Source organism: Emydura macquarii, unplaced genomic scaffold (genome assembly GCF_026122565.2).
Source record: "Emydura macquarii macquarii isolate MOO-44397 ecotype Brisbane River unplaced genomic scaffold, CSIRO-AGI_Emac_v2 contig_18, whole genome shotgun sequence".
Taxonomy (NCBI): Eukaryota; Metazoa; Chordata; order Testudines; family Chelidae; genus Emydura; species Emydura macquarii.
The window spans coordinates 5,359,770-5,375,928 of NW_027130155.1; the positions used below are offsets into that span (position 1 = coordinate 5,359,770).

The 16,159-nt window shown below is 41.2% G+C and overlaps 1 protein-coding gene across 2 annotated transcripts; it reads left to right on the top strand.

The window, feature by feature from the left end:
- The first annotated feature begins 365 nt into the window (after positions 1-365).
- Positions 366-15,854, top strand: MINDY4B (MINDY family member 4B). Of its 2 annotated transcripts, none has more exons than XM_067538808.1 (9): positions 366-696; positions 2,705-2,799; positions 5,054-5,219; positions 5,668-5,733; positions 6,368-6,438; positions 7,330-7,402; positions 9,397-9,570; positions 12,846-13,026; positions 14,733-15,854. In XM_067538808.1, exons 1-9 carry the CDS (start codon positions 589-591, stop codon positions 14,873-14,875), a joined length of 1,077 nt encoding a protein of 358 aa, XP_067394909.1. In that variant the 5' UTR covers positions 366-588; the 3' UTR covers positions 14,876-15,854. The 2 variants fall into 2 exon arrangements, with proteins under 2 accessions (XP_067394909.1, XP_067394997.1); XM_067538896.1 differs by lacking the exon at positions 14,733-15,854 and adding an exon at positions 13,659-14,617.
- Positions 15,855-16,159: the final 305 nt, after the last annotated feature.

Genomic DNA, 16,159 nt, shown 5'->3' on the forward strand with positions numbered 1-16,159 from the left:
GCAACAGCAAATCTGAAAAGTGGCTCCCTTTAAATTAGGCGCTATAAATTATTCACAGTCTACTACTATATTTTACTGTAATAGCAACCTGAAACAAGTCATCATGACTAGCCAAAAATGTTTCATTTCCTTTGATGTCATAGGGCCCAATTCTCACTAAAAGTACATCTATATTTGAGCTGGGAGGTGTGATTCCCAGGTTGCATAGATGTACCCATGCTAATTCCGCTTGAGCTCACACCTAAAAATAGCCATGTGTCAGTGGTGGCAGCCACCCCAAGTACACTCCCACCAGACCCCTCGGGCAGCTAGCCAAGCCACTACCTGTGCCACCATGGACACATGGCTATTTTTAGGCTATTTAAGTGAGCTGAGAATCACATCTCCCAGCTGACATGTAGACATACTCTATGACCACCTTACACTGCTCTGGCAATGTGAAGGAAGGTGCCTTAAAGTGAATGTCAATGTAATTCACTCCTATTGAAGGCCCCTTTACATTGCCAAAGTGGTGTAAAGTGGCCTTAGCATAAATGAGACTCTGGATCATTCTATCTTTATTCCTCTCATCTGAAGGAGATCCGAAAGATGTTATTTGGAAACACATTCCACGTCTTCAGCTATGAATGGAAAAAGTCATATTTCAAGTTCCACGCCCCATATTCTGATCTGTCCTATGCTGTGGAGGCAGAAAAGGTAAATACTTATATTTAAACTGACGCTGTAGCTTCAGTATCACAGAGGGAACTGCTGGGATTTGCAAATGTACTCTAATTCCACACGTCTCTAATTCCGCGTGATCACACCTGAATGCTGTGCTCTATTCCAGGCATCCAAGTACCAGAAATATGGACAAATTAGAATGGGTTAAGAGGTGATAATTATGGGTCTGGAGAGAATGATTTATGAGGAGAGATTACAAGAGTTGAATATATTGCATGGCTAAGCAATGACTGAAGGACGACAGAGCAGTCTGCAAAATCTGAAGAAAATACCAGAAAAAGAGGATTTATTTATAACAGTACTAAAAGTAGTGGGCTGAAATAGAGTTTCAGGACATTTCTGCACTTTTCCCCTTTTGTGCCTTTGGCAGCCTCTTTAATTTAGAGATTTCCAGTATGACTTGTAATGAAGTGCTCTGTTCTTCCTCCAGGCAGTGAAACTGCACACAGGAATCTAACCATTCAGAGAACTATTCAGTTTACTCCCTTATCTAGCAGTGGGATTTTCCTTCCTATTTCTTTGGTCTTGCTCCTTCAAGGTTCCCCCTCCTCCCCCCCCAGTAGCTGTCCAGATACAGTTACTATTGGTCTTCTTTTGGTTTTATTGTTATTTTGCACAGATTTGCCAACTTTATTTTGCAGGTGTTCAGAGCACTCTTTCGTTAACCTTCTTCTATTTATAAAACTTGTTTTTTCAATTCAGTACCTTCAGACTTCCTCATCCAGGCCCCTCGCTAGCCAGTTTTTCTCATGACTTTTGTCATTTCCTAATGCACAGAGTCAATCCTGAGATCTCTATTTCCAATTTCTTTTAAACTTTTTATCATCCCTTAAATAGCCATCCATTATTTTTGTTGTTTTTCTCCATGAGATGCACTGTAGAGAGCTTCAAATCACATGCATGCTCCCCAATATTTTCTCTGTGAGCAATTCAAAGCATGTCCCTTAAGGGAAGACCCGAAATGTTTCTAGGTCCAGATAAGGAACAAATGTGGTAACATTTCACTGTAATCCAGCAGGGCACACCCATAACTTTGAAAACATGAGCAGTCCCCATGTAACTTCAACGTAATTACTCATGTGCTTAAAGTTACACACATGCTAAGTGTTTTACTGGATCAGGGCCTTAGAAGCAAAGCAAGAAGACTGCAGAAAGTAATTAATGTTGTGACTGTCCATAAGCCCCTATTTATGTAGCAATGCTTTCTGGCAATTCCATTTAACTTCACTGAAATGCTTTTAGCAAGTCCAGCTGAAATTTTCTAATCTTGAAGAGTTTGTTATTGCTGAATTCATTAATTTAAGGCTCAGTTGCTCTTTGCAGCAAACCCTGAGTAAGGAGCTATTGTGCTCCAGAAGCAGATCAGGAATCAGATTGTGATTCAGAGAATCTGGTCCTTCTGGTGCTCTTGGAGGCCGCTGGGGAGGAGAAAGTAGCAATTGCAACCTGAACCTGTCCTATATCTAGAGCAGATTGCTGTGCTGGCTGCTGTATTGGAAAATAGTTACTCAAGGCTCCACTCACACTCTGCCCCTGCCTGCCCACTGCACAGAATGGGAAAGAGTGGCTGAGCAGAAGCTGCTCTCCTCTCCTGTTGCTACCCACCATACAGACAGCTGTAGTCAGCAGAAGGAAGAGGGACATCTTCCCAGCACAGGCATATAGTCAGGGTCAAAACTGTGCCCTTTCTGGGGTAAAGATTTCTTATTTTTAGGCCCATAAGGCCTTTCTCTACTTGCTTTTCAGTTTATCTCCAGAGCTGTCAGTAGCACGGTGGCCATTCTGAGTTCCCAGACAGGCCAGACAAATTACTGACACCAATACCTGAGAGCTCAGACTTTGGTCAGAGACTCAGGCTGGAATTAGCATGAAGTCCACATAGCATATGCTAGTTTGGTTCCACTAGTTCATGGGGGGGAGTTTGGTTTGGGGAGGAGGGTGTCTTTCTTTGTTTTGTTTTTTAACTCTGAAATTCTTCTAGGGAGGAGCAAGAGCAATTCTGATGGCTGTACAGGTGAACATCATTAAATACTTCTTGTTCGTAAGAAACAGAGATGAAAATATTTCCCTCCAAAGGTAAGAAATTGTACTTCCCCAGGAAATAAAAATTCTAATTACTTGAATGATTTGGACTTAAACAGAAAGAATAGTGTTGTCCTATGTGTTATACAGACAGATTCTACTCTCCATTATGCTGCTGCAAATCCAAGCTCATACCAATGTGAAGAGCAAAATCTGGCCCATCTGCTATGGATTTTTCTTTCAGAAACATTTTAGTTTTATGGCCAAGGGACTTGCTTGTTTGGCCTATTTTGATTTGTGGTGACCAGTACTTATGGACAGTTCCCATGCTGCATGGCTGGCCTTCATACTGAGAACTGAAATTAAAAGCCTCCCCTGATCTCAAGCATATTCTTTGTCAATGTTTGAAAGGAGAAGGCAGGGTTCAACAATCATTGCAAAGGACACCAGTGTGGCAGTACTAAATCAAATGAAAGTCCTGAAAACACAGGTGCCCTCCCCCTCTACATTTGGAGCCCTTCTTAATGATAACAAATGCATATGCTTAGAGCCAGATGTGGGGTTCAGGCTGGCTAACAGGCTGAATAGAGTGTAATGGGAATGCACAGGTGCTTTTAAGGGAAAAATTAAACTGTTTGTGTTGCAGCTCCTTTCTTAGCAAATCCTTCTAGTTTCCAATATCTTCCTTGATGGGTCCAAAATCTGAATAACCACATAAATCCAGATCTCATCTGGTGTAAACTGGCATAACGCTATACTATCTGAGGTTATGACTCATGGAATCCATGGGCCTGATTCTTTCTTGACACGGATGTAAATCAGGAAGACCTCTATTGAAATCAGTAGAGTTACACTGGTGTAAAGGAGCTGAAAACCAGGCTATGTGGGTTGATAAGTATTTCTCTATGGCAGGCACAAAGACACTAAACACTACCTGCAAATAACTAAATGGCTCATATAATGTGTTATTTAGTGTAAGCCAGAAAGTATATGGGTCAAACCAAAGGCCCAATCTTTTTCCTGATGAGCCAAAAAACCCAGTGCTATCATGTAATAATCCCAGTTTGGATCAGGTCATTGGGATCAGGCCCTAATGCCATGCAGCACTGAAATCCCCGAAAGGCAGCCCAAGGTTCACAGAGATCAGGCAGGATTTAACATGAATTTGCTTAGTCCCAGTTCAGTTGGGCAAAGAGGGTAATCATGGGATAGCTCTGTAAAGCTGCACCTAGAAAGGCAGATCTTCCTTTCTCTGGCAGTCGCAGACTCCACTAGCACCCTCAGAGAAATCAAAGGAGAGAGACAAAAACATGAGCAAAGGTTTAATAGAGACTTTTAGCCCCATCAGTGAGGTGTGGAGGGTAGCTAATACAGTAAAGTAGCATGGGAAAGCATCCAATGGGGTGGGAGCCAGTGAGGCATGGTCCTCCCTCTCAGAACTCCTGAAACCTCTTCCAGCCATGCTCCCCAGCCCCTTTTAACAGCGACAGATAGCCATGCAGGAGCTAATGTGACTCCTCGGAGCACTGACTCACAGTGCGGCATGGACAGCCAATGGCAGCTTGATTCTAGCTGGTATTCTTGATTCTAGAGGTAGAGGCCGTGCTGCAGAGGGGCAGGTGCCTCAGGAATATAGCTTTCCTATTCTGGCCTCTTCCCCAGCCCTCTAAGCTCATCCCCATGAGAGGATCGTTTGCCAGAAACACTTCAAGGTTTCCTAGGTCCTCTGGCCTCCTCTCACAGGTTTTCCTGTAGGATAGAATTTGGTTCTCAAGTAAGGCCGATCTACATACATATTTTATTGTGTCAGGGATTGGGTTATTACTTGATAGAGTCCTGATCATGTCATAACATAGCTTGGTCTCACCTGTGTAGACAGAGGCAACCCAGGTTAGAGAATGAATATTAGAACCTGAGCCTTCATTGAACTGTATCATAAATCTGTAGCATGATCATAAAATGGTTCTAACACAGGAAAGAGTAAATCATGTCAGAACACAGGTAGGACTAGTTTATAATAATAAGATAATCCTCCAACATCATAATGGTTGCAACAGCCTTCGCTACACTCAAGCACAGCCCTGATTCAGCAAACAGTGGCCAGCAGCTGGTGTAACTGTGCTTGTGCTGATCCTGTAGCTCATTTAGCTGTATGGCTCTGTCTACATTTAGACACCAGCACTGATTGCTGACCACTGAGTGCTGAATCAGGGCTATCCCTGTGCGTACACAGTTCCTTAGAGTTTTCCCGGGGTAGGTTCATCTGCATTATCATGCCTTTCGCATTCTTTTGTGTCCTGCATTGCAGTTTGTGTGAAATAAGCCAAACAGAACAAGAAAACGCTCTTGCCGAATCTCTGGGAGATATTCTCTGGACAGCAGGGGAAGGTCGGAAGGCCACTGTCTGTCTTGTCACCACTGATGCTTATTTTACGCCCAGTACAGAGTACACAATAGATAACTTTACTGAAAGAGTAAGTAAGAAGATATGTTTATAAACAAAATTTGCAGGGGAAAAAGTGGGTTGAATTTTTTAAAAGGCGAATATAAAATCTCCTAAACCTGTGCCCTACCTTATGATACATTACAAATTATAAGCCCTTTAAAATCCATGTCAGAGCTGGAGCTCTGAAAGGTATTTCTGTTGCTTCACAAAGGCTTTATATGAATCCAGAAGCTATAATTCATGTTGATTAACAACTGATTTCCCCTCCTCCCCAAAAAGGGCAAACATTAACTTTATAGCTATTTATTTCGTAATCCTGTATATAATTGAATGCCTTAGTTCAGGCAGACTCAGATTAGATTCCTACATCATTCCTTTGGTTGTATGAAAGAAATACAACAGTGGGTTGAAAACTCCACTTTTGGATATAATTAATGTCTCCTGTTCTATTTTTTTCTTATGTTCCTGACTTCCAGCTTCAGCTGTTTGAATTTTTTGAGAAAGAAGCAGCTCAGAAATTTATCTGTGATCATATACACTGTGTAAGTGAGGAATAAGCAATTTTTTATATTTATTTTTTGCTTCTCACCTATCCTATTTCTTTTAAAAGAACTGATCTTGCAATAGGTTTATAACATTTATTTAATGTGATCTTCAGAATCCTAATGAACAGATCATGAATCATTTCTGATTTTCACTATCGGAAATCGGTACAGTGCATTACTTGGCTTGATCCTGCTCCCAGGGAAAGTCATGGGAGTTTGGCCAGTGACCTCAATGGGATTGGGATACTCTATGTAATCAGGACCTAAATTTTATGTTAATGAAAAAGTGGCTTGTAAAAATACAAAAAAATTGTAAAGTCACTAAAATCATTTGTTAAAAGCTGAATACAAAGAAAAAAACAAATGGGAATGTAATTTGTTCTATGAAATAATAAAAATGAAAGATTTCTATCATCCCTTTTGACCTGATCCTACTGTGCTTAATAAGTCAGCGGCAAAGCTCCCATTGACTGCAGTAGCATTTGGTCCAGTATTTTCATCTAAGATTGTAGCAAAAGATGCAGGGGGAACATATCTGAAGAGTTAACAGAAGAGATACCTCAACCAGTCATGGATAACTGCCGTAATTCCTTCTTTGTTGTTGTTTTTTTGTTTGTTTGTTTTATATCAGTTCAAAGGTGAAGGAAGCCATGGTGTGATCTTATTTCTATATAGCTTGCTTTTCTCTAGGACATTGGAAAGGTAAATTGTCTTTTTTAAAACCTTCTGCACAAGTTCAGCAATATCTTATGAAGTGGTCTATTTCCTTATGGCACTGGGAGGAATTAGGAGAGGGAAGCTTAATTTCTCTGTGGGAGCAAAAAACTGCTCTCTATACTACCAATTCTTATCACATGTAATAGTGGTGATACTGACTGAACATCAATGGGACTTAGACACCTAAATCACTAAGGGGTTTGTCTACACACAAAAGTTGTACCACGTTAACTATACTAATATAGATAAGTGGTAAAACCCCTACCCTTAGCCCCAGAATAGATGCAATTATATTGGTGTAAAGGGGCATTATGCTGGTATAATTATTCCCATGTAGGATAGGGAATAAGCTGTATTGGTGTAAGGCACTTTTATACCAATATAACTGCGTCCACACCAGTGTTGTATAACTATTTTGGTTAAAAAAAATTGTACCCCTTACCAAAATAGTTATAGCCATATAAAGTTGGTGTGTTGTCCAGACCTTAGGCACTTTTGAAAATGTTACCCACTAACTTTTCTGTTCAATTCCTACAGATAGGTATTAGAATTGTTAATAATAGTTGTTAATAAAAGCTATATATTCTGGAGATCAGCCAGAACCGAACCCTGGGAACCAAACACACACACACTTTGGGGAAGTTTGGATCTGAATCTAAATTTGAATTTTGCCTCTCAGATCCAACTCTAGTAGAAGTTAAAACTGGGTGTAAAAATATAGTTAGCTCACCACTGCTATGCCTGTAATAAAGGAAAACAAAATAACCCTGAGAAGTATAGTCTTTTTAATTTTTCCTGACAATCATACACTGACATACAGAGTCACTCCTATCATTCAGTTGACACCACCATAATACTTTGGTTTTGGTTCCATAGGCTCCAAAAAGACCTAGACTTCACAACATCTCATCTGTTACAATTCAGTCTTGGAAACTTCATTTGTAGACAGGTAGGACTATGTGATTTTTTTTCCTAAATGGTTCTTGTGAAATGCCTGTAATCGGTTTCCCGAACATTTGCAATTGTTAATAAGACCCACGTAAAAGCAGATGGTTCCAGATATTGTCAAAAGGTATTTCTGAAGCTTTAGAATCATGTCCTACTAACTGACTGTCTTAACATTGGTGTATGGGTTTTAGGTCTATTTTTGCTATTGCTTCTAGTCTTTTGAATTTCAAGAAGAATCCATCAAGGACTTCCCAGTTACGAAAATATATTTTAAGATTTCTTAATTTCAATTTAAAATATAAAAATGAACATCTATACACAAGCTCTAGATGTCCGGCCACAATTAAACTTGTAGTCACAAAAAATATTACCACACACAAAATATAATGAGAAAATAGAACAAGCCAGCCAGCAGAGAGTAGATGCCACTGTAGCGTAGCCCCTTCCCTTTCCCACCCCACTCAAAAGCCCATTGCCTCAGCATCCACATGCCCTATCCAACAGATGGTTTTTACAGTTCATGGTCCATACAACTACAATGCTGAGCTCCTAGAATTTGAATCATTAATGTTACCTGTGATGATTTCCTGCATCATTTGGTGGCTGAGGTTGAAAAACAGTCATAAATTTTACTGCGTTTTGCTAAAAGGCAAATGTTAGGTCATAGATTATGGGCCAGTTCCTCATTCAATGGAGGTAACATGAGTTCCCACCAGCAGAGGATCAGGCACCTATTCTTTGCAGAGAAGAAAAGCAGACTACTGTGTACTGGATGTCTATGTCCAGATCTGGCAATAAGGTTTCAGAGCCCTCGTTAGGGTTTTACTGTTGCAGAGTTTCATTGTGTTTCATTGCCCAGAGCATTGCTGGGCTGTGTAAAGCTGCAGGCATTCTCCTGACATCTGCTATAGCTGCTTTGTTAGGCATTTTTCCACCTCCCAAAATTATGTGGCTTTGGGGGCAAAGGGTCAGAAAAAACAGGAAAGTAATTCTAAAAACATGCCAAATTAGAAAGGTTCACATGACAGTGAGCCTGTTTTAGTATGATATTTTTGCAAAAAGAGGGCCAGTTTTGGATTTTTGACAAAATGTAAAAATGCTCACATAGCAAGCATTACAAATGTAACTGCAAATATTTTTCCCACCAATATTTGCTTGAATCAAAAGGCATCAGAAGGTACAGATCGCCTACCAGGGTCTCTCTTCAAGGCACACTAAGGGATAATACAGAAGTACAAGCAGGAGTTAGGGGAAAGCAAATAGCAACGTGTGCTTGTGCAGCATAAAATAAGTGTCTGGTACTTGTGGGAGACATCAGTGACAAGCAGGATTTCAGTGCTTAGGGTTCAGAATCATAGCAATTGCTTTTCCTCTCGGAGGACACTTGCAAAACACATGAAAAGGAGAAGAGAACAGAAGTTGTCCTTAATAGTAAACAACGTGTTGGTAAAGTAATGGATGGCAACCTGTTGTAAGCAGAGTTTAATTTTGCTGCCTGCGCATATTTTCATTACTTAATATCACGAATCCATACCCACATTCCTATAGACACAACTGGTTTTTTACTACTGATTATACAATTTTGAAAACTTCCATCAAGACAAAGCAGAATGAGCACTGAGCTCAGAAGCAAGGCTTCTGAGTTCTATCCCTGGCTATGCCATCGACTCACTACGTGACTATGGGAAAGCCACTTCACCTCTCTGCTCCAGTTTCCCCATCTGTAAAAGGGGGTTAATAATATTTACCTTTGTCACAGCAAAGTGACAGGCCCTATGTTATTGGCATTTAGATATCAGGGTGACAGGTGTCCTGGAAATGCCTAAGATGGATATGTATGAAATCATGTTTTTATGCCACTTACTCTATATTGGGGCGGCGGGGGGTATGGGGTGAGGGGGAAGAGCTATGAGAAAGATGAACAACAGTAAGCAATTCTAGAGTAGTTTCTGCTCCACTGCCTGAAAGTGTAATTGTGGGTCATTCCCCCTCTAGGCAATTCTCAACATCATTTTAACAGGCAGAGCAAGTCCACATGTGTTTAATGGGTTCCAGAAATTTAACAGTGAAGGAGGAGTGCAAGAACTATTGCATGGAGTCCTGACTCGCAGTGAGGTGGGCTATTTACACTGGAACAAGGAGGAAGTGGAGCATTACAGACTCCTCCAGGTGAGAGACTATGCAAATCACTGAGCTGCACCAGCAGTCCTACGCTCAGATTCCCTGCCTTTAGATTGTTACAGTGAGTACACAACGCATATTATCAGCTTCCCCCTGAAATTTCACTTAGCCTTTCTGGGGGGCGGCTCGTCTTCACTGGGAAAAAATGGCGGGTTCTTAATTTGAGTTAGATAACTAAGGTAAAATACTAATGAACACAAGCCATGTGAAAACTGTAAATTGCCTTAGAAAGGTTCCTGTCTGGCAATATACTGAAAGCACGGCAGTTACAGAGGCTGGGGGCCACATCATGGTATTGGAAAAAGGCAGTGGAATGAGGGAACAGGCAGTAAGTGATGAGGTAAAGAGTCTGAAGGCTGGGTAATTACAGGGTTGTTGTCTCAATGCCGTCATGCCATCAGCTAAGATGTGCCAACTTTGACACTCACAAAACTAGCATTAAAATAGATTGAAGGGACATAATCTAGGTGTAGCAAGATAGAAAGTGGGTGGAGTGAGTGGAAGGAGAGACATGGGGAGAAAAGGAGGATCACGCGAAAGAAACAGCATGGAAATACATTCCTAGAAACCCATCTGAACTAATGCTGACAGTGTCTGCATTAAGCCAAAACACACCCATGCACAGTTAGCCAGGACTGAGGAATGAGCCAGGCCCATGAACATTGGCATCATAAGTCACACTCCACTCACAGTCACACAAAAGAGCAATGCCTGGCCACACACTTATGGTTACCATTGGACACAGACACCAGCACTCTCCCTCTACATCTCCCACGCTTTTCCACCCTCCTCTCACTGCTTGATGCCCACATGCTGAACTTCTAATGCACACTCCTGCCCCTTACACATGTCCAGTCCCTGCTGCATCACAGGAACTTCCACTTACATGGCTAAAACAGCCACACTTTGCTCAGGTGCCTACTCCTCCACCACCAGTACCTGATCTGAGGAGCTTCTCTATAGGTTCCTGTGCTCCCCATTCTTTTCCTTTGTCCCTTAAAAGTTTTTCAGCTGCACCCTGGTTCATGCCACAGGAGAACAAAATCCAGGGCTTGAAAGCTACAGTCCTCAGAGTAACACATCAAACACGGTAGACAGTCAATGCTAGTAAAATGCTTCTTCCATCTGCTTTTTGTCTACTCCCATGGAAGTTTAAAACAAGACACATCTACCCTTTATAAAGATGGGCCTTAAGCTGCTTGAAGAGTCTTCTACTGTTTTGGGACAGTATTTTAAGGGCTTGAGATACCAGGCCCCGTTCCAAATTTAGAAGCCTAAATACCTTTATGGATCTGGGCAAGGTTTTTTTATATTAGTTCCCTTTTTAAGACTGAAATATTTTCACAGATCCACTTAATGCAGAATGAATGCAGACATCACCCTCTGGGGTTAATTGCACTTATCCAGAGAAGACACAATACATATTGTTGTTCTTTCTTTTCTTACATGTGTTATGGTCATTGTCGCACTCTTGAGGCTTAGGTACATCAATAGCAAATGATTATTTCAAACTTGACTTACAAGATGTTGTCGGATTCCATTTTTTCAGCTGACTTGCATTATTTTCTAGACAAATAAGAGGATGTTTTTTTCCCTCCCCAGACAAGAGAGAATGCACAGTAATGCAAACTTAAACCTTTTTTTCTTCTTTTATGGATGAGGGATTATTTATACCATCAAACGCTAGAGTTAAGCTTAGGTGACTTTCCTTAATAAACCATTACTGCATGGATATGTCTATGGACTAGAGTCTATAAACTGTTTAGGGGTTCTCTTCTTCTTCAATACTTAATTCCACCTGACAGAGAGATTTTGCTTTGAAGATGAGGAATTATTCTGTCTCTAGATTGGTCATATCTCTCATTTCACCTCCGTAAATCATCTTTACACAGCAGGCTTAATGTTAATGACCATTGGATGCAGGCAATTGTTGATAGAGCAGTGGTCTGAGACTGCCAAATATATATCATGTGAGTCCGAACATAATGTAAAAGCAATAAAAACAAGGTTCAAAGGCCACATCTAGAGACATGAAATTTGCATTTCCCCAAGTGACCCTCACAATAGCCTGCCAGAAGAGATAGAAGGACTTTCAGGAGACTCCAAATTCAGCCCTGGTGTAAGAGAACACAAGTCCACAGACTTACATTGAGTTGTGCTTGCTTACACTAGGGCTGAATTTGGCCTGTTCTTTTCAACAGCAGTATGTTACTGCAGTAGGTGCCATTTACAGAGCACCTCCATTATTTTCTGTTTTAGGTTATGAGGGCACATTCGGATTCCATTTACCCCGTACAAATCCAGAGCAACTTAAGTGGTGTTACATCACTATAAAAACCTATATAAATAAGTGAAATGAGATTTATGCCCAATAGAGTTCTTATGTATTTACATCAGTGTAACTGAGATCAGAACCTGGCCCAGAGGTCTGACGTTTCAGCACTATGAAGAGACATTATGAAGCAGGTCCTGGAGGATAATGCAATGCTTGGACTACCTGGAAACTCTCTGGACTGGAGAATTCACTCCTACTGGTGGGGAGAAAGAGATTACATACTTTTAGAGAGACTTTCTTTGATGCAATGTTCAGCCCTTCAAACCTTGCTTAATACACCTTCCCCACCATGGTTACACCATATCATAACACTGTTTGTTTTCCATATTTCAGATGCTGATGCTAGCTGCTTACATTACCACATAGAATTACTGGCAGAATAGCACTACTTTTCAGTAGCAATTGCACAAATGCACTTTAGAATGAATGTGGAAGGACTGTGGAATTGGGGCCACAATTTGTTGAATTGGCTACAACCCGTTCATTATCTCGCCCCTTTCTTAGACCATTTAGAACCCCATCATATCAGTGTTCTTTTTAAAAGCTGATTCCCATAAATATATTCCCAGGCTTAGGATCTACTGGAGGTTTTTTATTACACTTTTCGTAAAGCAAAGTGCACTTCTCAAGTTAAAACTTAGTGGATGAAATCGTCAGCTGCTGTAAATCAATTGACATGAAAGCATGGGGGAGGATTTCATCAGAGCTGGAGTTCAATTTGTGACGTATATCATTCATGCCACCTTGACTTATTTACTCATTCCCTGATTAAAAGGTATCAGTGGTGATATTACTAGAAGAAAGGGACAGTAATACCTCCTAGTAACCCTATATTCAGAGCAGTAAAACTAATGCTCCTTTAAAGCAACATAGACATTAAGTGCCTATTAATAATGAGGGTATGTTTGAACTACCCTTTTCCCCCCAGGTTGGAAGCATGCTGAAGACTCCTAAATTACCCATCTGGCTGTGCAACATCAATGGAACATACAGTGTTCTTTTCAGCACAAACAGGCTGCTCTTATCTGACTGGAAAATGGAACACATCTTTGATCTTTACTTATATAATGGGCAGCCATCACAGAAAAAAACAGTGCATCTAACAATAGGTAGGCATTTAAGCTTATCAAAGGAGGGTGTTTAAATGCAGATCACTGTCAGTGTTTAATATTAATCTGTTCATATAGTCTAGGGAAGCTACAGTAAACAACAATGCATAAGAGAAGGCTGAGATCAAAAGCGGATTTTGAGAGACACAATAAGTTGTGGGGGGGAGTATTCATGAGCAGACGCTCTATTATTGGGGAGATGTCTAGGAATATTGTCAATAGAATTGACCTTTTGTGAATCTATACATAAACACCAAGAATCCTCTGAGATGCTGAACATCTGTAATACCCACCAATATTAATAGGAATTGAGAGCATGGCACCATGCAGGACGGGGATCACGTTATTATCACATGTATTACAGTAGTGCCTACAAAGGTCAGGGCCTAACTGTACCAAGTGTTGTACAGACACCTAGTTAGAGTCAGCTCCTGCCCTACAGAGTTCACAATCTCAATAGACAGACGAGGGTGGAAGAGAGGAAGTATTATCATCCACATTTACAGATGGGGGACTGAGGCACAGATAGATTAAAATGACTGGCTCAAGGTCAATGAAGCTAGGAATTGAATCCAGATCTCCTGAGTCCCAGTCCAGTGACTTAACAACAATTGTCCTCCTAATTGTAACAGTGGCACAGATCCATCGTGATGTTGCTGCCCATGGGCCACATCATCCGTGAGTGTCTAACAGGTGTAGAAAGAGAGGAGAGTGCCACGACTGCTGGTCTGCTGCTATTCTGCTGTGTTGCACTCCACTGAGGCCAGACCTTTTGGGGTATAGCCGTTTAATAGGGCCAGAACTGGATCTGCAGGAGGTGGGTCAGTGACTGCCGTTCTGGTTGGATGGGCCCTGGAACTGTGACTCAAAGATTATAGCTTCATTCCATGCACTAAGATGTAACCCACCTGCATCCTCCCCACCACCCTATGCCCCATCACTGCTATACAAAAGTCAGTATGGCTGCTCAGATTTAATACACTATATATCCTGAGGTTTGCATGCTGCCGCAGGTGCAGACTTTGGTTCATTTTCAATGACAGCCTTCCAAACAGCTCGTGGCTGGCACAATAACCCATAGGAAAGCAAGGCTTCATTCTGAGCCATTGCACTGAGTTCATAACCGGGTAATAACAACAAGTGATGGGAAGGGCTTTTCCATCCTATTTACAATCCAGGGGAAGGGTGGAGAGCCCAAGGATCTTTTACCCAGCTGGTCTTAAACTGCCAGGAAGTGCGCCACCCACAGGTCATTACTGCTATTGTGAACTAGGGTCAGATTATTAGGAAGTGAGGTCCTTGTTCATTTTTACACCTACGGTTAATTCCATTTGTGTGCCCAAATGCCTGTAGTGCCCACAGACCTCACTTTCTGAAATTCTGATCCCAAAACCTGAACATTTAATACAACTGCCTTTGTAATGACCAAATATTGGAAAGCAAGCAGTGCCAACCATGTTAACTTTAAACTGCACACTGCCATGAGTCTAGACTTCCATTTGCAATAGCTGCATCTGCCTAGCAGTTCTAGACCTGTACTGCACGTAGACGAGCAGGATATTAATGCACAGTTCCATCAGGCTTCTAATGTGGAATTTTAAAATCTGATTAGTGCTTGAACAGAACAGTCAATGGAGCTGTAGCAATTAGACTCATGTTGCTGGGGGTTTTTTTTCCCCACTGAATTTGGGGGATTGCCCTTTCAGACACTCATTCTCATCACTGGGAAAAGAATCATGGTGAAGATGAAAGTGACCCGGAGAAGAGATTTCCTTCTGTGGAGATGGCAATCAGAACTAAGTGGGAGGGGGCAGCCATCAACTGGAATGGGGCTGTCCCATTCTTCTGAAGAAAGAGACTGCACACACGTGTCATCCACCATCCTGTGGCTGGCTCCGTAAAGTACTGAAATCCACAGAGGAAAAGAATGCTTTGTTACCAAGAGAACAATCTTTGATATCTTCACAGGAGTCTCAGCGTAGACTGGCATTATGTCTACTACAAATCACTTTGCATTGGGTTATAAGTCATCATTTATGAGACAGAAAAATTCATTATTAAAACTATTTCAAGCTATACAAGAATTCTGGGAGAGGGTGTAGTTTTGTGATATATGCACACATGCTTCTCACTGCTGCAGGACGAAAAAAAGAGTAAGGAGAAAAGTGGAGCATAGCAAATCTTGGCAGGGAGACACACCAACACCAGCCCTTTCTCCTAGTGTGAGCAGTGATATTAATTGAATAATTATATCTCCTGTAGGTGCTGTACATAGTGGAAATAAAATCAGAGTAAATAGAGTGATGACAGTAGGAAAGACCATTATGTTCATCTGATGTGCGTGCATGAAACACAAGCTGCTTCACACATTTCAAATTCTGTACGCTTCTAACTTCTGTCACTTAATTAACGTCTTTTTTTTTTTTTTTTTTTAAATCTTCTACTGTGAGTAAAGAGACAGGGGTCCTAGTGGACTGAGCATAGGACTCGAAGCTGAAAACTAGGTACAGTTCATTTATGAGCCACTTTTGGTTGCAAAATACAATAGGATGTGATTTTTCAAAAGCACTCAGCATTGGCCTAACTTTGCTCCCGCTGGAAGCAAATTTGAGGCAACTCTGAGCACATCTGAAAGTCCCATCCGAAAACTTCAAATGTAAGAATGTCGCCCTGCTTCAAACATTCCTTCCTGGAGTTTCAGAGTGCTGGGGCATGGAATTGCACTGACTTCACCGGAGTCGCACCCTTACACCAGGGCTCAGTTTCACACAGGGCTAACTTTGGCCTAGTGATCACTGCAAGTTCTTTTGTGGAAGCTCTCTGGCTAGTCCCTTCCCTCTGTGCAGTATACTGCACACACCAAATTAACCTATAAGCCGAGTCTCTACAACTTTGCTAGTAAAAAAAAAAGCAAAACTATTACTGTAGAATATCTATTTCTGGAACAACCGAGCCCTCAAAACTAACCAACTGAGTGCTACCATAATAGGTATGGAGGAAATAGAAGCTGGTAGTCCATTCAAACTGTAACAGGGAATTACTTTCCACTGTAAGTTAATTCTTACTATAAATTCTTGAAATTCCCCTTCATTACAGGAGTTGGACTTTTCTGACATAACATTATACCTAGACC

What these genes read in the sequence shown, in the direction of transcription:
- MINDY4B (XM_067538808.1), top strand. Translation starts at nt 589, where the DNA reads ATGTTATTTGGAAACACATTCCACGTCTTCAGCTATGAATGGAAAAAG. An exon ending in TAGATAACTTTACTGAAAGA is followed by an intron (nt 5,220 to 5,667) that starts GTAAGTAAGAAG and finishes CCTGACTTCCAG; the next exon opens with CTTCAGCTGTTTGAATTTTT. An exon ending in TCTGTGATCATATACACTGT is followed by an intron (nt 5,734 to 6,367) that starts GTAAGTGAGGAA and finishes GTTTTATATCAG; the next exon opens with TTCAAAGGTGAAGGAAGCCA.